The 23,026-nt window shown below is 39.2% G+C and overlaps 1 protein-coding gene and 1 pseudogene across 2 annotated transcripts in view; one reads left to right on the top strand and one right to left on the bottom strand.

Annotated features, from left to right (window-relative positions):
* The first annotated feature begins 4,138 nt into the window (after positions 1-4,138).
* The window catches only part of LOC112303077 (keratin, type I cytoskeletal 18-like), a 375,683-nt pseudogene continuing 356,795 nt past the window's right edge, over positions 4,139-23,026 (top strand).
* The window catches only part of PIK3CG (phosphatidylinositol-4,5-bisphosphate 3-kinase catalytic subunit gamma), a 40,590-nt gene continuing 30,905 nt past the window's right edge, over positions 13,342-23,026 (bottom strand). For both annotated transcript variants that reach the window (XM_024558514.4, XM_024558505.3), the window contains exon 11: positions 13,342-14,053. In XM_024558514.4, coding sequence (XP_024414282.1) covers positions 13,775-14,053 — 279 coding nt within the window. In that variant the 3' untranslated portion in view covers positions 13,342-13,774. The remainder of the gene's footprint in view (positions 14,054-23,026) is intronic.

Here is a 23,026-nt window from a genome sequence, read left to right as displayed (position 1 = left end):
AGCATTTTATTCTTTTGGGTGTTATCATAAATGGAAGTTTTCTTTATTTCATTTCCAAGTTGTTTATTGAAAGTGTATAGAAATGTAGTTGAATTTTATATAATTCATTTACTTTGCTCTAAGGTAACATTTATGCTGGTAACAGAAAACGACTATAAGAAATACTGTTTATTCTAAATAGATTGTGCTAAAGCTCAAGCAGTGGGTTTGTTTTTTTCTGAGGACTGAAATATCTCATCAAAAAGAGGATGCATAATGCAAAGGCTTTAAAAAATATCATATCTAGCCCTGGCCGGTGTAGCTCAGTTGGTTAGGCGTTGCACTGCAAACCGAAAGATTGTGGGTTCAATTCCTGGTGAGGGCACATGCCTGGGTTGTGGGTTTGGTCCCCGGTTTGAGGCACTTGCAGGAGGCAGCCAGTTGATGTTTCTCTCTCACAGCAATGTTTCTCTCCCTCTCTTCCTCCCTTCCTTCCCCTCTCTTTAGAGTCAATAAAGTAAAGAAAATTTTAAATATATTTATCTTGTAGATGGCTTTTGGTGTTCAAGTACTCCTGGAATAGATGAATAGCAGTCTATTCTATATATACTTAATTTTCCCCCGCAACAACTAATAATTAGCTAACTACTGCACCTCAGTTCTCTTCCTTCAGGTCTTGCTGCAGAAGTCAACTCCCAGAATCTCTTTCCTGATCCATCTAGGTATGATTGTCCTACTGCATTTACTTGGTAACCCATCACCTAATTTATTACCTTAATCACACATTACGATCTGTAACCATCCCGTTTGTTTGCTGTCTATCTCTGCCATAAAGTGTACATCTATGAGAACAGGGACTTTCCCTGTATTTGTTTACTGTAGAATCCCCAATGACTAATACCCACTTATTTTTGGTGCACAAGTGAATAAATGGATTTCCTAACTACAAAAGCACAGCATAGATGACTACTAAACGTGCAAAGCAATAAACAAATGACCCTGGCATCACACTTGTGTGTGCTTTTGATGCACGCTCACAAGAATTATAGAGATATTAATATGGTGGGTCAGAAAGACTTATTAGCTGAATGTCTCAACTCCTGACATGAGCCTAAAAGCTTGGGGTCAAAGTTGGTTTCCTATAAAAAATGACTAGTTAGTCCATACCATCAACCTTTAGTGCTGTTCTTCCATAGTTGAACTCTGGGATGTTAGACTTGCAAGAGTCTACAGTATAGTTTGTGGCCATCTCAGGAAAGTTCATAAGGGGGTTTTTAAAAATCTGGGTGTATTTAGATCCTAGTAATTCTAGTTGTCACAATATTAGTTGTTTGATTATTTAGTCCAATTAATTAGATGTTTTGAAATCTTTCATTCTATTTGCAGTTTCTATATCCAGGTCTGTGTAACTTCAGAATAGTCTTAAGTCAATTAACATACTTGGTAAAGACAGAATATTCTAAGAATTCAAAATATGCCCTATATGTTTCACTAAGATAAATATAAAATTTTTAGAAAGTTCCAGGAAATTTGAAGAAAAGGGAATACAGTTTGAGTTATGAATCATCAACACACTTTACTGTTGATTTGCAGAAACAGAGGACTGACTTTAGAGGGCAGGACCACTAACAAAATGATGGACCTTTGTTGAACTTTGCGGGCAAGCTGATGGTAGTTCTTGCTCACACAAATCCTATGTCAATTTGGATTGCTGGCCTCATTTTTCTTCCAAGAAGAGCAGAGCCCAGGAAGGATAAAAATCACTCATCAGTGATAAATATTTGAAAAAATTGGGCTCTTGTGTTTTAGAAAATTTAGAAAGCCAAATGGATTGAAGAAAGTTTTTCCTGCCCTTGCTGGTGTAGCTCAGTGGATTGAGCTCAGGCCTGCGAACCAAGGGGTCTCTGGTTCAATTTCCAGTCAGGGCACGTGCCTGGGTTGCTGGCTAGTTCCCTAGTTGGGGGCATGCGAGAGGCAACCACACATTGATGTTTCTCTCCCTCTCTTTCTCCTCCCTTCCTTCCCTTCCCTTCTCTCTAAAAATAAATAAATAAATAAAATATTTTTTTTTTAAAGAAAGTTTTTCCTAATACTATTTTATCCAGATTGATTAGGGAACATGATTTTCCTCTAAAAATGAGCCAGGACAAGATACACTCAGGAGCTTAATTACTTTGTGTCTGAAGAAATTCTCAATTCTAAAGATTTCACACGGTTCCTGGCACATGAGTTTGCTGATCATTGAAGAGAAAGCACATTATCTTGAAAGTAAATTGGGTACTTTAAGCTTTGAGCTCATGGCCTCCTGTGTGTTGAGGATGACTTCCAATGAAAACACACACTGTTTTGGAGGCCTTGCTTAGTAAGGGAATCTTGAGTAAGTGCTGTTCTGGCCAATATTTTTTCCTCTTGTCCATCCAAGACTAGTCAGTGTTATAGCTGTACTGTCTGTCCTGATCTATTAAATAGAGTCATGCAGTTTCTTCCATATCTTACAATGATACCCTCTTTTCCAATGAGATTTGCTTGAGTTTCATCTGCTCTATTGATGTTGGACATGAAGGAGGACTTTGAAACCAAGATATTGACCTGATATCTTAAAATGTCAAGAGTTTCCAACAAAGAAATAACATGGACCTTCCAAGATAAGCATCACTAAATTAGAGGCAAATATTGAAGAGGCAAGCTGATTTCTTCTTGATAACATCCCTGGTTGTTATGGAGATGGGAAGTGAGGGAAACAGAAGGAGGATTGTGAAATGTTGCTGTGAAAGAGGGGGTTACTCAGGTAAGCCTAGATGCTCATACTTAGGTAAGCTCAGTGGTTCATGATATGCCCCTTTCAGCCAGGCAGGATTCATCTTCAACCTAGCTTCATGGCATTTTGGAAATCAAAGTATTGATAATTTCCTAAAATTTTGCAAACCTGATAGTTTTCTTTTGTTTGGTAATCTTACCCCACAACTATTAGATCCTGGCTATTGAAAAAGATCACAGAACTGACACCAATATGCATGGCCCTTTTCCAAGTCATTTTTATTTGAATCTGAACACTAGTACATTGAGAATTAGATACAAATAACTAATAATCAGTAAGCTATCTCCTCTTATTCCCTGGGGAATCCCTGTCACCCATTCTGATACACAGTATAGGACTTCCTGCAGTTTCTTGGATAGCCAGAACTTGCAAATGCTTCAAAAGATGCAAAGAGCTACCTGGGCATGTCTTTCTCATAGAACCAGCCAGTGAAGAGAGAACTGATACTAAATTAACCTTAAGCAAAATAAGCCCAGTCACTACTCCCAGAGCTTCAGCTGAGGAGGCCTGGCCTTGACCCTTAAATGGATGGCCTGGGGCAGGAAAAAAATTCCCTGGCTGCAGCACCTGTTTCTTGAGAACGTGCATGTGCAAGCTTCCTTGGAAAAGGTTTCCACGGAAACCATATAACTTTAATTCTTTATTCTTAGACAGGTTAAGCCCTAAACATGCCTGCTATTGCTTGAAGTTCTTATTTGAAGTCAGGAACTGCTGAAGAAGAGTGTTTGCATGAAACACACCCACGTAGCCAGAAATCATTTGTGTGCTTCCTTAACCGAATGTCAGCTGCATGCTCAACTGGGGAGAACTAAATGACCCGGGTTCACTTGTAGGGTGAAAGATAGGGATGATTAACTTCACTTGGTTGAATTGCTTTTCTTCCATATTATTGTGATAGTTACTAACGAATGATAATGATGTTCACATTGAGGAATTGTGTCTTACCGCTTAGATCCTATATACATTAGACTATGTAGAAAATGTGAATACCATAGAATGTCTTTATGTATATTTTTAAATATACTGAGAAATATTCAAGCAAGAAAACCACAGAAAACTTGGCCAAAATGTTTTTTACTTACATATTTTCATTCATGGCAAAAGACTCAGAAACATGGCCTGTTATTCTGCCCGTGTTTTCCAGTGTAGTGGGGGTAAGTTTTAGCAGTCAGGTTTTCACCATGTGATTCTGCTTCCCTGGTCATAACTGATTGGCCTTGAGATGGACCCTGCACCAGACCTGAGCCAATCATAACCTTCAGAGCAGGTTAATTGGACTGCAAAGGTGCCGAAGGTTTATACTAGACTATCCACCCAAAGGAGAGCTGAGAGGCAGTCCTGCTTAGCTTCTGCTCAGCCAACAGGAGGAAGGCTGGTTTGCAGGGAGGGGGTTTGAGCACACACAGGAGAAAGGTAAGAGAGATGAAAGAGAGTTGGAAGGAATTTTGATGTTTTTTTTTAGTTCCTGGTTCTTTGGGAGGTTTGGCTGTAGTTCTGAATCCAAGATTTTATGAGACAGATTTATATCCTCCAAGTAAATCCTATATCTTAAGTTATAGTGGTTCCTCTTGCTTCCAGCTGAAAGGCCCCTCATAAAGCACCCAGATTTGCTAGAATCAGCTTTTACCACATTTCTTTCCAAGTGGTCTGGTTTTTGGGTTGTGGGCCTTCTCATATCTGACCTCTGTGGGTGCTGTAGTAGCTGTCTCTCTTGTGGTACCACAAGGATGCTGACCTCCCACACTGGCCATTTGAGGGGTCACATGCTTCACACTGGATGTGGTTGGTCGATCTGCGCAGAAACACTGCTCCATAATCCTGCGGGGGTTCAGGTGGAACTGTCAGGCTGTTTGCAGAACTGACACTGAACAGGCTGACTGGAGAAGATTCAGAATTTTCTCTGGGTCCAAGGGGACTCCAGGCTTGGGGGACTTGTGGGTTCAGAATCACAGGATGGAAAGGACCCTAACACAGAATCCAGCACAACCTCCTTTGTCCAGATGACGATTGTGAAGCCAGGCAGGCTGACTGCTTTGCCCTGGGGTGCAGCCAGGACACCCACCTCCAGAAAGCAGTGTTCTTTCCCCAACCTTCTTCTGCCTCTAGCACTTTCCAAATGAAATGAGGGTTTAGATTTCTGTGCAGGGGAGGAAAAAATTCTCTACCCTTTTAAGGTCTTTGGTTGGGCCTAGGAATTAAACTGCCATAGGACAGATTAACAGAAGAGCATTTTATTTAATTTTAATTTTATTTAATTTTTACATGTCCACAGGGGGCCTTTGCAAAATAATGAAGGCCCCCCAAAAGTGACCAGAACAGAAACCTTTCATACCTTTTAGACCAAGAAACAATACATTTGTGCAGAAATGACAAAACAAAGGGGTTTGGGTTAGAGCTAGGGGCAGTAATTGTAGGGAAGTGACTAGATTTGTGGGACAGAGAAGTTAGTGGAAGATAAGGGATATCTTAGTATATTTGTACAGGTGCATTTCAGTGGCGATTCTCAGCCTCTGGTGATAATGATGTTCTCTTCCTTGTACAGGGAGGGCATGTGCACATGGGAGATTTTATGGCCTGTTTTTAGGAAGAAGATAGGAGATCAGAGAACTCTTCCTGCATCTGCTTTTCCTCAAGTGCTTTAAGCTCAAAATAAGAAAGCCAAAGTGGCGTATTTGGGAGTGGTGTGTCCTGAACTCCTTCACTTGGGTTCTCCCTTCTACACTACATTTAGAATATTTGTCATATAAAACCGATGCCACATATATGACTACAAATTTATAGACTTTTATTTTATCTTTACAAATTAAAGAAAAATATGAGTCCACAAGTAATGTGAATGAGTAATTGTTTTTTCCCAGTAGACTCCTATATATGGTCTTCCTCTAAGTTTAAGCTAAGTTATCTTAGGCTGTGTTTGTTCTGTTATCAAATTAACTATTATAACATACCAAGGTCACCTCACCTGAACTTATTTATTATGGGCACAAACATGATATAAAAGATAAATCTAAGCCCTGCCGGTTTGGCTCAGTTGGTTGGGTGTCATCCTGCAAAGCGAGAGGTCACTGGTTCAGTTACTAGTCGGGGCACATGCCTGGGTTGCAGGCCAAGTCCCCAGCTGGGGGGTGTGAGAGGCAACCAACCTATGTTTCTCTCACACTTTGTTGTGTCTGTCCCTCTCTTTCTCCTTCCCTTCTCTTCTTTCTAAAAATAAATGAAATCTTTGAAAAGGATTAATCTAAGTTTTGACTTTACACTAATGCCACCCTAAATTATATTCATCACACAGATGATTCCCAAACTTACTTCTTAAAATGCTCTTCTTTACTGACTCCTAGACACTCTGTGTGAAGTCGCGAACAACTGCTCTGCTCTGCTTGGAATGTCTCGCCTCACTTTGCAGCTTTACACCTCATTGCCTTTGTGCTGTTGTCTATGCCACCCCTGCGCTCACGCCATCTGAAATGATCGTGTATGTTGAGATCCTATTTATTCCTTAAGACCACACTCAAATGTTACCTTCATTAGGATCTGTCCTAGTCTCTTAGTCAGAATTAACTTTTGACACCTTTGTATGTTCTTCGTTTTTTACTTATACTTGTTATAGTATATCACAATCTGTCTTCTCTCTCTAGTCTAGAGGTCATCTTTGTATCCCTGGCCCTATTCCCAAGCCTGTAACAGGCATCACTAGATCATGCTCCATCAGGGTTTTTCTGAGTCAGGTGTAAATGTGCTCATTCCCTCCAGTAGATGGAGCTTATTTTGGTTCCCCAGGATCATGGAGCTGGGCTGAGGCACACAGTAGACACAGAGGGAAGTTCTGTGGAATAGAGTGGACCTGCTCTCATTTTGAAATGCTTTTCACACTGTTCACAGTGATTTTCATGTAGATTTTGGTGGTACTGAACCACTTTCAACTACCAGTTTCCCTGAAGGGTTGTGATAACTGTTACAATAGAGTGGCATCTCTGGGCCTGGGATTGGATTCCCTTAAATGTTTCTTGTAGTTTCCATTTGGTTGATGATTGCTTTTTGAACTTACATATTTGAATAAAGTATAAGGTAGGAGAGAGAAAGTGACAAGAAACAGTGGGATTGCTACTTGATGAAACATGGTTTAGTGGGAGCTCCCTTTCTTTTTTTTTGTTGTCTTTTCCATTGTCATCATTGTTATCATCATCATCATCATCATCATCATCGCCTCAATGCCTGCTGGGGTACCTGGCACAGCTCTATGATTCATGGAAAAAACAAACTTACGTTTAAAAGTGAGATTTCCTGCATTAATATGTATAACACACACGGGCATTAAGTATGTCTTTGTATTTGTATATACACATCAAACTTTTTGGTCTGAGTTTCTCTGATGAGGCTGAAACCAGCAGACTTTATACACATGGGTTGTTCTCAGGTTGGTGGCTGCAGCTGCTGTTTACAAGTCCTAGTGATATTTGCGACTCTGCTGTTTTTAGAGTCAATGAACATTGCTAAGCAGCTACTCTGTGTCAGGCTCTACAGTAAGTTCTTTCCTGTCAATTAATTTCTTTGCCTTTTTAAATCTTCCAAACAACTCTAAAGTATGTTACTTATTTATTGCTACACAACTAATTACTCCAAAACCATGTGGTTTAGAACTATAACACTGACTACCTCACTGGTCTATGGGTCAGGAATCTGGGCATGACTTATCCGGGTTGTCTGGCTTTGGGTCTCTCAGAAGCCTCATCTTGAAAACATACATTTTCCAACTCACTTATGTGGTTGCTGGCAGAATTCAATTCCTTACACGCTGTTGGTCAGACACTTCCCCAGGCTCCTTGCCCCGTAGACCTCCCCACAGAGCAGCTCATGATGTGGATGTGTTTTATCAAGCTGAGCAGGTAAGAGAGAAAGAGCTAGAGAATGCTAGTTGCTTCCAAAATGAGGAATTGTCTTCTCTCATTTCCAGAGCCATGGGTTGGAGAGAGCAGAGCCTGGAAAAGGTCAGGGATCTGGCAGTGGTTTGTGGCCAGGGAATTTCCCCAGGAAAAACTCTCAGTAGTTACAGGGCCAGTTGTTTTGTAACACAGGTGCCTGGTGATGATGGAAGGGAAAGGTGCCAGGTGGGAGGTGGCTGGGACCAGTATGGCTTTGGCCACCAAACACATCTGCTGATCAAAGCTGCTGTTCAGCCACAAACTTTGAACGTGGCTGGAAATAGTGGAAATAATGGTGGGTGCATCTCTGCAGAGTAAGGGACCCATTTGAACTCTGAAGCATAATCAAAAGAATTCTGAGTTTGATTATCTGAGTATAAAACTTCTCAGATGGCTGTACATCTGCTGTGAGAGAAGAGAAGTGCTGCTGAGACGCTGCAAATGGATTCTGCATTCCTTGGTATGTCCCTGTCCCTGTTATTTTCTTCAAGTCAGATCAACAAGTGCATTAGGGACCCAGACTCAGAGCCCAGCTCCCAGAAGGGAAAATTCTTACCAAAGCAGCAGGCAGTGAGATTTAATCCATACTAAGGAGTGAATGATTAGAAAAAAAATCTAACATTCAGTAGAAGTGAAAATGAGTCAGTTTGCACCTCCAAAGAGGATCTTAACTATGACAGAGCTCAGCGTGGCCACAGGGGCTGGAGGAGGTTTGCAGAGCTGAGAAGAACTGGGCCAGGAAAGGCTCTGCTCACTGACTGAACAGACAGCTCTCCTCGAGGCCCTCCTTCTACAGAAGTATGGTCATCTTAGGGGGTAGAGCAGGCCAGCCTTAGTGTGTAACAGATCACAGCCCCGCAGGATCCGCGAAAGCAGGAGGCTTTGAAGTAGTCATTTTTATGCCATAAAGTTCCATCAATAGCTTTGATGTGAGTACTTGATAATTATTGACTTCACATGGTTAATTTTTCTTTGAGAGACAAAATTTTCTGAGCTATTAATGAGGGTTGGTGGAAGTTAAGCATACAATTATTATGCAGATTGCATTTTTCACCAAAATAAAAAGGTGCTTTTTCCCCTTGTTAAGAAGGACACATGGACAAAATCAAGGGGGAGGGTGGAGACGGGGGAGGGAGGTGGGTTCAGCTGGGGTGGGGCAGAGGGATGGGGAGAAAATGCAGACAACTGTAATTGAATAACAATAAAAATTTAAAAAAAAATAAAGCACACACACACACACACACAAGAAGTTCAAATAATAGAAAGTCAAGTTCCCCGAAATGCAAGAGAAAAAATAAATGCAAAGTACATCCTCCCAGACTTTTAATGCGTACACAAACCTACATTTTAACTTGAGTGCAGCTGTAAAGTGATACTGCCCTGTAACCACTTCCGAATCACTCCTTTATAGGTCATAGATTTGCGTGGTTGTCCACACACTTTGGTATTTTGGTGCACCTCCCCTTATCAAGGGCTTTATTGCGTTCATTATATAGATGTGACTTAACTCACCAGTCCCCTACTGAAGGACTTCTAGGCTGTTTCCAAGTTTTGGTTATTACAAAGAATGCTGGTAACTTTTTGCCCATAAGTCTTGCTCATAAATCCAATAATCTCTGAAGGATAAATTCTTGGATGTGGACTTGCTGAGTTAGAGATACCTTCTTAATTTTGATAAAATTGACAAAATGCCATGCATTAATTTACCAACTTTGTTTGCTTTCAATGGTATGATGAACTGCTCTTTCTCCCAAATTATCACCAACTCCTGGCATTACCAATATTTGCTAATCTGATGGTGAAAAAAGTAAGTTATTTTAATTCTCATTTCTTAAATCTAAAGTGATTTGCAGTCTGCTGTCATATTGGCCACATGTATTTTTTTGTTGGAATTCAGTATTTATTGATGAGGTATTTATCTTTTTCTTACTGAATTATTAGGGTTTTTTTATATAGTAGGAATATTAGCACTTTGTCCCATATGCAATTAAATCGTTTTGGTAACAGCAGAATGTGTCAAATAGGTTTACTTAAGAAAAAAAACTGTGATTCTCCCAACACCCACCCCCCAAAATTACCCCACAGAATTTTTGGTTATTGACGCTGTATTAGCTTCCTAGGGATGCCATAGCGAAGTGTCATAAACCAGGCAGCTTACAACGCTAAAAACTTGTCTCACAGTTCGGGAGGTTAGAAGTCTGAAAACAAGTGTTGGCTGGACTTTGTTCCCTTGGAAGCTTCTAGTGAGGATCCTTTCCTGTTTCAGCCTCTGGTAGCCCCAAGTGTTCCTTGACTTGTAGACACAACATTATATTTCTGCCTCTATCACATGGCATTCTCCCTCATCTTCTGTTAAGTATACCTGTCGCTTGGGTTAGGACTCCATCTTAATTACAGGCAGACCTCAGAGACATGGCGGGTCCTTTCCAGACCACTGTTAAACATCGAGTATCTCAATAAAGTGAGTCTAATCTTTTTGCTGGTGGAGGGTCTTGCCTTCAATTTGTAAAAAATGCCACCTCTGTCAAGCACAATAAAATGAGGCACTTCTGTACATCCCTAGAACCTATTTCCAAATAAAATTACATTCACAGATACCATGGGTTAGAATTTCAATGTATCTTTTGGGGAACACAATTCAACACACAATAGCCCCCATTATAAAGTATCTGTTATCCCCAGCAAACTATACTTTTTAACGACTGGGACTAGGTCAGTCTTGTTCCATGGCCGGGACTGCAGTACTTTGGCCAGTGTCTGATCGGTACTGGACCCTCAATAAAGTTTTCTTAAAATAAAGGATTTGAGTTTCAGGAGTCTATGGCCTTTTAGACATTAAAAGGTATATACTAGAGAACACAAGATATCAGATTCTTCCTTTTATTTACACTTACATTTAACAATTTCTAGTTAATATACAAATGCAGGTGGGGAGACCTGGACTTTCCAGAAGAGGAAATGTCCTGCTCTCTGTGTGGGCGCTGCAGCCACGGCCTGCGCTTTCGGTTCCCCAGCGCCTGCATAAAAACACGCAGGTCTCCTCCCAGACTACAACCACATTTATTGGCTAGAATTGTTAGGTTGGATTAAGTGGAAAATAAGACAGTAGAACCTTTAACAATCCGCATTTATTTTATTTCTTATTCATATTGTAGAGTACAATTGACACTTTATTTCATAGTCAAATAATGCCTAGCTTACCAAATAAAGGTCAGAATTTGCTCCAGAAACTTACTTTTCTGAATTATTTTTTTACTCATTTCGAAAAATAATTTACAATTATATAGGACTAACAGCCTCTGAATTGTGATGCAGAATTCCTATATCTAACCTTTTCAAAAAATAATTCATCTCCTATAAAAGATATATTTCATAAGGTTAATTTTTTAAATTCAAGAGCTTTCTTTGGGAGCTGATATATTTCCTCTCTAAATGTTTCCATTTGCTCTGCTTTCACGAGAGTATCACAGAGCCAGACTAGTGCAGTCATATGGGACAAGGTCTAAAATATCTGCTTGGCTTGACTTTTCCTGGCTGGTGTTTTAGGTCTTGATGCACAGCCACGGAGATGAGATATTTCAGTTTGAACAGAAGCACATTTTGATCTGGGAATGTTATCTGCACGCATACAGACCTGGTCTAAATGTAAAACTGAGCACCACAACCATTATCGACGCACACACAGAGCCAGCTTCCCAGGTGCAGCGACTTGTGACTTGTGCAGCGACCCATGCTCAGAAGGGCTCTGTGCTTGGTTAAAGTTCTCTTTGCCAGCTTGAATTTCTTAATAATTTCTGAATGACAGGCCTGGCATTTACATTTTTCACTGGGCTCTGAAAATTATGTAGCCAGTTCTAGGCATACATAAAAGCTGCTTTGACCTCAGTCGTCTGACTCGTGGTTTCTGTTTGATTTGGCATTGAAGATAGAGTTGTGGGTAGTTTCCCAACATCTCTTAATAGCAAGATGACCCTAGTTCTAGATCGTTTTCAAGGATGTAAAAGGTGTGGGTCATTGATTCACTGGGAACAATGAAGGAAGCACACAAAGGTGATTTTTGTTTATTTGCAAGTCTATAGAGTTAAAATTACGCCTTCATTAAAATGTGGAAGAATCAAGTTCATTTGAAGAGCAAAAATGCATGCGCATGCACCAGCAAGCTAAATATAAATACATTGCTCTGTAATTCTTCTATCATTAAGGTGATTAGTTCAGCAATTGATATAAAAAGTAGAATCTGTGCAAGCCTGGTTATTTTTTGTAAGAACAATAGAAGCACCCTCTTCTGAATTGGAAAGCATCATACCTGCTCTTCTTCAAAAGAATGGTAGGGAATTGTTGCTCTAAAAATGCCGTAAAATATCTATCCTTCATCACCACAGAGGAATATCCATTTCATTACAGGTCACGGTCCTCTGTACAGTGGGGCAGAACATGAGTTTAAAAGACGAGTTGGCAAGAAAGAGTTGTGTCTAGCTGCCTTATGAGCCAGGGGAAAGGCTCGGTAGGTGAGGAAGCAGCACCACCTATACCTTCGAAGGCCACGCAGGGCTGTCAAACACTGCATGTTAGAATCACCCTGATTACTTAGAAAAACAATCATATGCGGGCCTCAATCCCAAAGAAATTATAACCTGAGGTTGGTGCTAAGATGGGGTATTTTTAAAAGTATCCTGGTGATTCTTATTTGCATCCAGGGTTAAGGACCGCTGAGCTTTTGCATACACAAAAGTAAGGTTTGGGCTACACCAAACCAAGTATCTACTTAGCAAAAATTTCAGATTTAATATATATTTATATTAAGAAACATAGACATTGTTAACAGAATTATTCCTTTGTAAAGTATTAACTACAGGTGATTTAAACATATTTTATAAATAACTTAATCATTTTTCTCAAAGGTTAAACACTTCCAATAAATATCAAAATATATAATAGATGAAAATAGTTTTTTTAAAACACATTTCAATTATTTTTAGGAAATCTGAAGAATGTGTCAAAGTTTTAAACATTTCTTTAAACTGAGAGATGGATAGGGCAAGTAGTGTCCTTCCTAACTTGAGTACTTTTAGCTGGTAAATATCTTCTCCCATTAAAACAGAAAGAAAAAGCTTCTTAGACAAAAATTTAAAATTAATACACTTGGAAACTAATCCATAATTCTTTTTCAACTAATTTTTGAATCTAAGGTAAAGGGGTACTTGAAGATTTCACAACTCTGAGTAAAGAGCTGTGGCAAGAGGAAGAAGGGAGGCAGGATGAAGGGGAGGGAGAAAAATGTAAAGGCAAAAATAATGAGTCCCTTTAGTTACTTCCTGTTTCTGTGCTGGAAAAAGCTGTAATAGTTGTGCCTAATAATTCACTTTGTGGACAGAGTGGGGACAAATGGTCTCATCTCTATTTTTCCTATTCATAATCTTGGAACCAGACCAGCAGAGAAGGGCCGAGGCACAAAGGTTCAGATTTTCCATTTTGTGTTTGTTTATCTCAGTTGTACACTGTGAAAGAACCTAATGGCAAAAAGCACTGAAAGACTAACTCACTTTCCTTGCTTTTAGCACATCACTGACATCTTCAGACACGGAGGGGATGTTCAAAAATACCGTTTAAGCTATGAGACAAAGATTACAATGATTACATCTTTTTCTGTAAAGAGCTTGAGGAACCAAAGGATAACCAAAATTGAGAGTAAACCCAGATGAAAACAGATGTCACCAATTATTCTAAAGAATTTCCAGAAGCAGTCAATAATAAGATAGTCAAAACGTCAGGCATAACAAGGAAGTGATTAGTCTGTTTAAACTTAGCATATTCTCCAAAGCCACTGAGACAAATGAGAAAGAACCAAACCTGCAAATAGGCCTAGAACTGAACATTACTTAAACAATCAGATGTGCCAATATTTTTCTTCAGTAAAGAGTCCAACTAGGAAAAGAGCTATATTTCTTAAGTGCCAGCTTTCATAATGTCCTGTTACAATTTAAACTCAAGATTGATGATTGACATGCTGATTTAAAGCTTTGGAACAATAACTTGTTTTTAATTCTAGCCCAAAGTATTAGGCTGAATGTTTCTCCCCTTGCTTGATGCCAAGAACAAGATGTAGGAACCAGTTAAACTGCACAGTCCATCCTTTGTCTCTGCAAACTTCAATCTGATCAAGAAAATACTTTTTAGCATCCTCCTCATTTTTGCCCACTGTTAGAGCATCCCGAATATATTCAATATCTTCTTTGCTTGTTAACTGGGGCATTCCTGTCATCAGCATCATGGAGAACAGGATGATCAGTAGGTTTGTGTGATGACGAAGGGCTAGATAAGCCTTAGCGCACACGTCCTGGATAAAGAAAGAGAAAAAAAAGCTGTTACTATTGTTATAGTAACTAAATAGGCTGGAGACTACTGGGCTATACTGGAATTTACACAGCATTACTCTGTCTGTGCTAAGAAACCTTCACAAATGGTAGGTCCCCTGCCTCAGGTGAAAAGCTTGATGAGATGTTTTTGTCATTTCTTAAGCACTTGAGTGTAGTTCCATATATCCAGGTGTGCTCAAGGAAAACTAATGATACAGTTAAGGTTCATCTTATTTCTTAGTCTACATTTTTACTTCAGTTCTTCCCTAGGAAATTGAGGATGGAAATCTCTGTAGTCTCTGAAGAGTAATGAGTCAGTTTTTGAACACAATACTGGAATCAATAAACTTTATGTAAGCATAAACAATCTTTGCCAAGAGCTAATGGAATCCACAGAAATGATGAAAACATAGTGTTTGAGATTTAGTGTTCATCTTTATTTAGTTGTTTTATTCTAAGAAAACAGATGAATTAACTTTTTTTAAAAAAGAAGAGTCTTAAAAAATATTTTATTTATTTACTTTTTTAGAGAGAGGGGAAGGGAGGGAGAAAGAGAGGGAAACATAAGCGCGTGAGAGATATGTGGTTGCCTCTCCCATGCACCCAACTGGGGAGCTGGCCCATAACACAGGCTTGTGCTCTGACCAGGAGTCGAACCGGAGATCTTTTGGTTCGAGGCCAGCACTCATCCCACTGAGCGACACCAGCCAGGGCATGAATTAGCTTTTCATTGTCTGACTCTCAAAATTGTTGAGTGAACTTTGGAATTTTAATACAAATTCTGAATAGGTGAAAGAGAGGGCTTTAAAAAATGCTATGGCTGGTGATGATACAGGTGACACAGGTGAGTTAGATGATACAAATGAGCTAAATCCACTTATGAAGCAACAGGAATGATTATGCCAATTAAGTTGTTCCAAAGCATAGAAAAAGATGCAAGATTTCCAACCTTATAGCATTAGAATAACCCAACAGTAATATCATATCTTGACAAAGATAGAATGTTAAAGAAAACTGAATTTAACAATAATAAACATAAATATTTCAAGTAAATACTGAATAAAATGTTAAAAGAATAATATACCATAGCTAAGTAAGGTTTATTCCAAAACTGCAAGAGTAGTTCATCAGAAATTACTGTATTAAAATCCACTATTAATTTCATGAAAGTAACATGTAACAATATGTAACTAAAATGTGATGATGTGAAGAATTACCTGAAATTAACAGTTGTTACAATCATTTTGAATAAGGAGTACAGGAAAAAGAAATGAAATATAAAATCAGAAAAGTGAGCGTAAAATTGTTAGTGTTTACAAATAACTTAACTGTCTTCTTGGAACACCACAGGGGAAAAAACTAAAATACTATTGTAACTCATTTTTATTAAACTACCTCTTTATGATATTAATAAATATAATGCTATGAATAGAAGCTGCCAGTTAGAAAGTATAGTGAAAAGACAGATGCTATGAATAATGGCAACAAAAAAATCATGATTCCTGGATAAACACACAAATAGAACATGCAGAACCCATATTTAAAAACTAAAAACTTAGGCACAAAAAAAGAAAACCTGAACATGTGGAGCAGCATAGCCTATTCCTCAGGGATGGCGGAATGCTTATTATAAAGATGCAAATCCTTTCAGATTAATATGTAAATATAATAGTATTTCAGTAAAAGATAGGGTTTTAATTTCATCTGGAATAATTAGGGCCCAAGAGAACATTTTGAAAAAGTACAGTAATGAAAAAACAGTACTTTTGATACTAGATAATAAACATATTTTAAAACTGTAATATTTTAAACTTATAAAGCAATACCTATTCTTTTCCAAAAAAAGATAAGAGAATTTGTGGGACAGAATGGAAAGGTCAGAGACATATCTAAATATATAATCAATAGAAAGCTGACTTCTCAGATTAATAGGGAAAAAATCTATTATTTGATAAATGGGGCTGGTACAACTGGTTCATCATTTGGGGGAAAAGTAAAGTTTACCTCATGTGATATACCAAATTAAATTCCAGGGAGATATCTCGGATGGTGGAGAAGTAAGTGGAAGCTACACTAACCTCCTCCCAGGACCAATCTGGAATTACAACTAAATTGTAGAGAAATCATCCTGAATATCCAACTGAACACTAGCTGTCCTTATAACCATGGACAGACAGAAAAAACCACTTTACCACAACATGACTGGTAGGGAGTGTGGAGGTGAGAGATGGCTGGCTGGGCTCCCATGGGTGGGAGCTGAAGTTTCAAAGGGATATTTCAGTGGCCAGGGGTTCTCCTTGAGAAGTGTGGGGTCAAAACATCAAGCTGGTCTCCCCAGCCTACAGAACCAAGCCAGGAAAGGAACCCAGATAACATCCAGTTGTGAAAAGCAGCAGGCTTTCTGTCTGCCAGGGAGAAATGGTTGGATTTGCAGAGAGCCTCTGAAAGGGCCAACACACACATTTTGTTTGCAGCCACTTACCCTGGGCTCCAGCAGAGGGCGGGCAGAGTGGACTAGAGACATGTGAGGGAGTCTGGGACTGACGGCTCTGGGGAGAGAACTGAAGGAACAGCTTCCAGGATTCCTTCATACTGCAGAGGCTGTCTTGCCATTCCCCATGCTGCAGAGGCTGTCTTTCTCAGGCAGATGAGTGGTGTCAGCCTGAGGCGAAGCAATAGTGCTGCCCACAGGAATTACACTGCTCCACCCTGTGTAGCTTACGCCAGGCTGCTGATTACAGCTTTAGGCTATGTCATTGATTAAGTTTAACAACCAAGGTGGATCTCTAGGAGCTCTGAGAGTTTAGCTGACCCTCCACTGGCCCACTTGTGGTAAAAACTGGCCTTAGTGTGCAGTCTGGTTGTTTCTGCACACAAAAAGGCCCAGCAGAGGGAGCCACGTGCTGTGGATCACTGATAGCTCCAAATAGGTGGCCCAGGTCCAGTCACAAGCTGCACCTGACAAAGGTCTGCACCAGAGTCTTTGCAGATCTACATAATACCTAGAAACAAAGAAGCAGCCAAAATGGGAAACAGAGAAACAGACCCCAAGTGAAAGAACAAGAGAACTAACCCATAGAAGAACTAGATGAAATGGAGGCAAGCAATTCATCAGATAAAGAGTTTAGAATAATGATTATAAGCATATTCAACATCATAAAAAAAGACATGGACCATAAAAAAAGGACCTGTCAGAAATAAATAATGTAATCTCTGTAATAAATAATACACTGGAAGGAATAAACAGTAGGTTAGATGAAGTGAAGGACCAAATCAGTGATTTGAAAGAGAAGGTAGGAAAAAAAAGCCCAAGAAAGCAGCAGAAAGAAAAAAGAATTTCAAAAATGAGGAGAGCTTAAGAAACATTTTGGACAACATGAAGCATAACAACATCTGCATTATGGAAACACCAGGAGAGAGTGAACAAGGGGTGGAGAATCTATTTGAAGAAAACTTTCCTAATCTGGTGAAGGAAAAACACACACAAATCCAGGAAGCTTAGAGAGTCCCAAACAAATTGGACCCAAAGAGGCCTACACTGAGACACATCATAATTAAAACGGCAAGGCTTAAAGACAATGAGAGAATACCAAAAGCTGCAAGAGAAAAGCAGGTAATTACCTACAAGGGAGCACCAATTAGATTGTCATCTGATTTATCAACAGAAACACTTCAGGCCAGAAGGGAGGGGCATGAAATATTCAAGGACCTACAACTAAAGTTACTTTACCCAGCAATGCTATCATTTAAAATTGAAGGAGGAATAAGGTGCTTCCCAGACAAGAAAAAGCTAAAGGAGTTTGTTAACACCAAACCAGTACTACAACAAATGTTAAAAGGCTTGCTTTAAGAAGAAGAAAAAAAGAAAGAAAAAAAAGAGGAAAATCATCTAACAATAAGATGGCACTAAATGCATACCTATCAATAATCACTTTAAATGTAAGTGGCTTTAATTCTCCAAAAGACATAGGGTAGCTGAATGGATAAGTAAACAAGACCCATATATGGGCTGCCTCCAAGAGACTCACCTCAGATTGAAAGACACACACAGACTAAAAGTAAAGGGATGAAAACAGATATTTCATGGAAATGGAAAAGAAAAAAAAGCTGGAGTAGAAATACTTATATGCAACAAAATAGACTTGAGAAACAAGGCTATGGTGAGAAACAAAGAAGGACACAACAAAATGATAAAGGGGACAATCCAACAAGAGGATATAACCCTAGTAAACATTTATGCACCCAACATAGGAGCACCTAAATATGTAAAGCAAATCTTGATGAACATAAAGGGAGAGGCTGACAGAAATACAGTTATACTCAGGGATTTTAATATCCCATTGACTTAATGGATACATCTTCCAGACAGAAAATCAACAAGGAGACAGTAGCCTTAAATATCACACTAGATCAAAGGGATTTAATTGATATCTTCAGAACTTTTCACTCCAAAGCTTCAGAATATATATACTTTCAAGTGCACATGGAACGTTTTCTAGGATAGATCACATGTGAGGACACAGAACAAGTCTCAATAAATTTAGAAGACTGAAACCACAGCAAGCATCTTCTCTGACCACAATGCTATGAAACTAGACATCAATCACAAGAACAATGCTGAAAAACATGCAGAGACCTAAAAGCTCAATAACCTGTAATTAAACAATGAATGGATCAATGGTGAGATCAAGAAAAAAATCAAAAGATACCTTGAAACAAATGAAAAAAAGAATACAACAATCCAAAATCTATGGGACACTGGGAAAGCAATCCTTAGAGGGAAATTCATAGATTTAGGCCTATTTCAAAAACAAGAAAAAGCTCAAATAAACATCTAACTTTGTAAGTAAAAGAACTTGAAAAAGAAAAACAAAACAAAACAAGAAAACCCAAGTAAGTAGATAGAAGAAAATAATAAGGATCAGGGCAGAAATAAATGAAACAGAGTCTAAAAAATGATACAAAAGATCAATTAATCCAAGAGCTGGTTCTTTGAAAAGATAGACAAGATTAACAAATCTACAGTGGGGCTCATCAAGAAAAAAAGAAGACCCAAATAAATAAATAAAATCAGAAATGGAAGAGGAAAAATAATAACTGACACCAAAGAAATACAAAGCATTGTAAGAAGATATTATGAACAACTATATGCCAACAACTGGGTAACATGAATGAAGTGGATAAATTCTAGAAATGTGCAATATTCCAAATCAGGAAGAATCAGAGAATCTGAATAGATGGATTACACCTAGTGACAACTGAAGCAGTAATCAAAAAACTCCCAACAACAACAAAAAAACCCTGGACCAGATGGCTTCACAGGGGAATTTTACCAAACATTCTGAGAATCAACACCTCTCCTTTTCAAACTATTTCACAAAATTCAAGAGGAGGGAAGGCTTCCAAACTCATTTTACGAGGCTGATGTTATCCTAATTCCAAAACCAGATAAAGACATTACAACAAAAGATTATTATAGGCTAACATCTGTGATGAACATAAACAGTTCATCAACAAGATATTAGCAAACTGAAGACAGCAATGCATCAAAAAATCATACATCACTATCAGGTGGGATTTATTTCAGGAATGAGAGGTTGGTACAACATTCACAAATCAATAAATATGATTCACCACATAAACAAAATGAAGGATAGAAACCACATGATCATATCAACAGATGCAGAAGTTTTTGACAAAATCCAGCACCGATTTATAATAAAAACTCTCAGCAAAGTTGGAATAGAAGGAACATACCTAAACATAATAAAGGCCATCTATGACAAACCCACTGCCAGGATCATACTCAATGGGCAAAAACTACAAGCATTTCCCTGAAGATTCGGAATAAAACAGGGATATCTGCTTTCACCTCTCTTATTCAACATAGTACTGGAAGTCCTAGCCACAGCAATCAGACAAGAAGAAGAAATAAAAGGCGTCCAAATTGGAAAGGAAGAAGTAAAACTGTTTTTATTTGCAGATGACATGATAACTATACATAGAGAATCCCAAAGATTCCACATAGGAACTACCAGAACTGATAAATGAATTCAGCAAAGTAGCAGGATACAAAACAATATCCACAAATCAGTTGCATTTTTATATGCTAATAATGAACTAAATGAGAGGAAAATTAAAAAAACAGAAGAATAAAATACCTAGGAATAAACCTAACCCAAAATGTAAAAGACCTATATTCTGAAAATGATAAGACACTGAAGAAAGAAATTGAAGAAGATATGAAAAAGTGGAAGCACATATTGTATTCATGGATAGGATGTAGACATTAGAAAAATATCCATACTACCCAAAGCAATCTAATTCAATGCAATTCCTGTCAAGATACCAAAGACATATTTCACAGAACTAGAACAAATATTTCAAAATTTATATGGAACTATAATGGCGTAGGTTGGACCAGAGGTCCCTGGAAAACAGGGGGACACCCCCAGTCCTCCGAAAAGGCAGAGGGTAGGAAAGGGTGCTGATGCTGCAGAAGGCAGAGCATTTAAGGTACATTGTATAACAAAGGCAGATTAAAACAGCCCATGCTTTCCTGAAGGGAGAGGCTGTGGAAGTAGGCTGCTGCCTAGGGCAAACTGTAAATGTGACTGTGAGAACACACATTGGCAGAGTGACTCATGACATAGTGGGGGGGCAGAAGGGGGGAGGTTTATACAGTGCCTGCATGAGTTGTGGGGGCTAGATGCCCCAACCTGGACTAAAGTATACATATGCACCTCTGTGTGGCTGGCAAATTTTGCCCTGGCTAAAGGTGGCACCTGAAAGAGGGTCAAAGACACTGGGGAGCTGCCAAAAATGGTGGACACTGATGCATCATAGGAAAGGCTGGATACTCCCACTGGCTTCCTGCGCACATGGGATATTGGGAGGGACTAAGTAAAGGGTGGATCATGGATTCAGAGAGCATTTTGATTGTTTGGGAGCATTGTTTGGGAGGATACCATCTGGATGGGAGGATGGTATGGGGGAATGAGTGAAGAGGTGAGGGGATTAAAAGTACAAATAGGCAGTTACAGAATAACCATGGGGATGTAAAGCACAGTGTAGGAAATGGAGTAGCCAAAGAACGTATACGCATGACCCATGGGCATGAGCAATGATGGGGGGTAGCCTGAAGGAGTTGGGGGGTGCTAGGTGGAGGCGGGCAAAGGAGGAAAACTCAGGACAATTATAATAGCATTATCAATAAAATATAATTAAAAAATAAAGGGCAGAAAAGCTCTCTCTCCCTTACTCTTGGTACGGCCTCTTGGTACAAAGTCATTCTTGCTTTGGAGCTTGGAGCAAGCTCTCTCTCTGGGCCTTTGGCATTTGGACGTTCTGGGCCTCTGGCCCTGCTCCCCTCATGGACAGCAGTGCTTGTCGGACCAAGCAGATGCCAGGCCCACAGGGTCTTAGATCCTGATGAATGGGAGTCCACTCCTGGAGGCAGGGTCCCATGGAGGGACATGTGCCTCCCTGGGCTCCAGCATCTGGGGTACTATAATCTAACGTAGTACGCCACACAATTTCTGGGTGGCTACATGGAAACTGGGAGCAGCACACCCCAGACCCCAAAGGAGAGAGATGCTTCGAGAAGATGGTGACTCTGAAACCCACCAGTGCACATCCCAGAGAGGATGGAGATATGTTTGCATGACTGACTTAAGGAGAGATAAGGAAATGGGAGACTTCTAGGCATAGTTTTGGCTTGTAGACTTTTGGAGAGCAAGAGAAGTTCTGGGTCTCATGGGAGAGAAGGGATCAGAGCAGCAGTCCTCTCAGCTGCCCCAAGGTTGGAGCCCTGTTAATAAAAACCCATTTCCTTCAACATGAATTGTTGAGTCATATATAAAGGCGCCAACTGGCCAAAGCCCAGTTTGCATGGTTCAGAACCACAAGAACCACAAAAGGCCTTGCATAGCAACGGTGATCCTGAGAAAGAACAAAGTTGGAGGAATAATGCTACCTAATATGAAACTATACTATAAGGCCATAGTAGTCAAAACACCATGGTACTGGCATAAAAACAGACACATAGATCAATGGAACAGAATAGAGAGCCCAGAAATAAATCCACACCTTTATAGTCAATTAATATTTGACAGAGGAAGCAAGCACATACAATGGTGTAAAGATAGTTTATTCAATAAATGGTGTTGGGAAAATTGGACAGATACATGCAGAAAAGTGAAACTAGACCACCTTCTTACTCCATACAGAAGAATAAATTCAAAATGGATTAAAGACATAAAAGACCCAAGACCATACAAATCATAGAAGAAAAACATAGGCAGCAAAATCTAGGACATTGCTCATAGCAATATTTTATTGTATATATCTCCCCAGGCAAGAGAAACAAAAGAAAAAAAATAAACAAATGGGACTACATCAAACTAAAAAGTTTTTGCACAGCAAAGGAAAACATCAACAAAATAAAAAGATGACCCACAGAATGAGAGAACATATTTGCTGGTACATCTTGTAACAGGTTAATATCCAAAATTTATAAAGTACTTACAAAACTCAACAAAAAAAAAATCCAATTAAAAAATGGGCAAAGGAGCTGAATAGACACTTCTCCAAAGAGGACATACAGATGGCCAATAGACATATCAAAAGATGCTCAACATCACTAATCATTAGAAAATGCAAATTAAAATTACAATGAGATATCATCTCACACCCGTCAGAATGGCTATCATCAATAAATCAACAAATAAGTGCTGATGAGGATGTGGAGAAAAGGGAACCCTTGTGCACTGTTGGTGTGAGTGCACACTGTGCAGCCACTGTGTGATGAGTGGATAGAACAACTATGGGACAATGGAATACTACTCAGCTGTAAAAAAGATGAAAATTTTACCCTTTGCAACAGTATGGATGGACCTGGAGAACATTATGCTAAGTGAAATAAGCCAGTCAGAGAAAGACAAATACCATAAGAT

Source organism: Desmodus rotundus, chromosome 6 (assembly GCF_022682495.2).
Source record: "Desmodus rotundus isolate HL8 chromosome 6, HLdesRot8A.1, whole genome shotgun sequence".
Lineage (NCBI taxonomy): Eukaryota > Metazoa > Chordata > Mammalia > Chiroptera > Phyllostomidae > Desmodus > Desmodus rotundus.
Note: the sequence above shows the minus strand (reverse complement) of the source record. Positions and strands in the feature narration are given on the sequence as shown.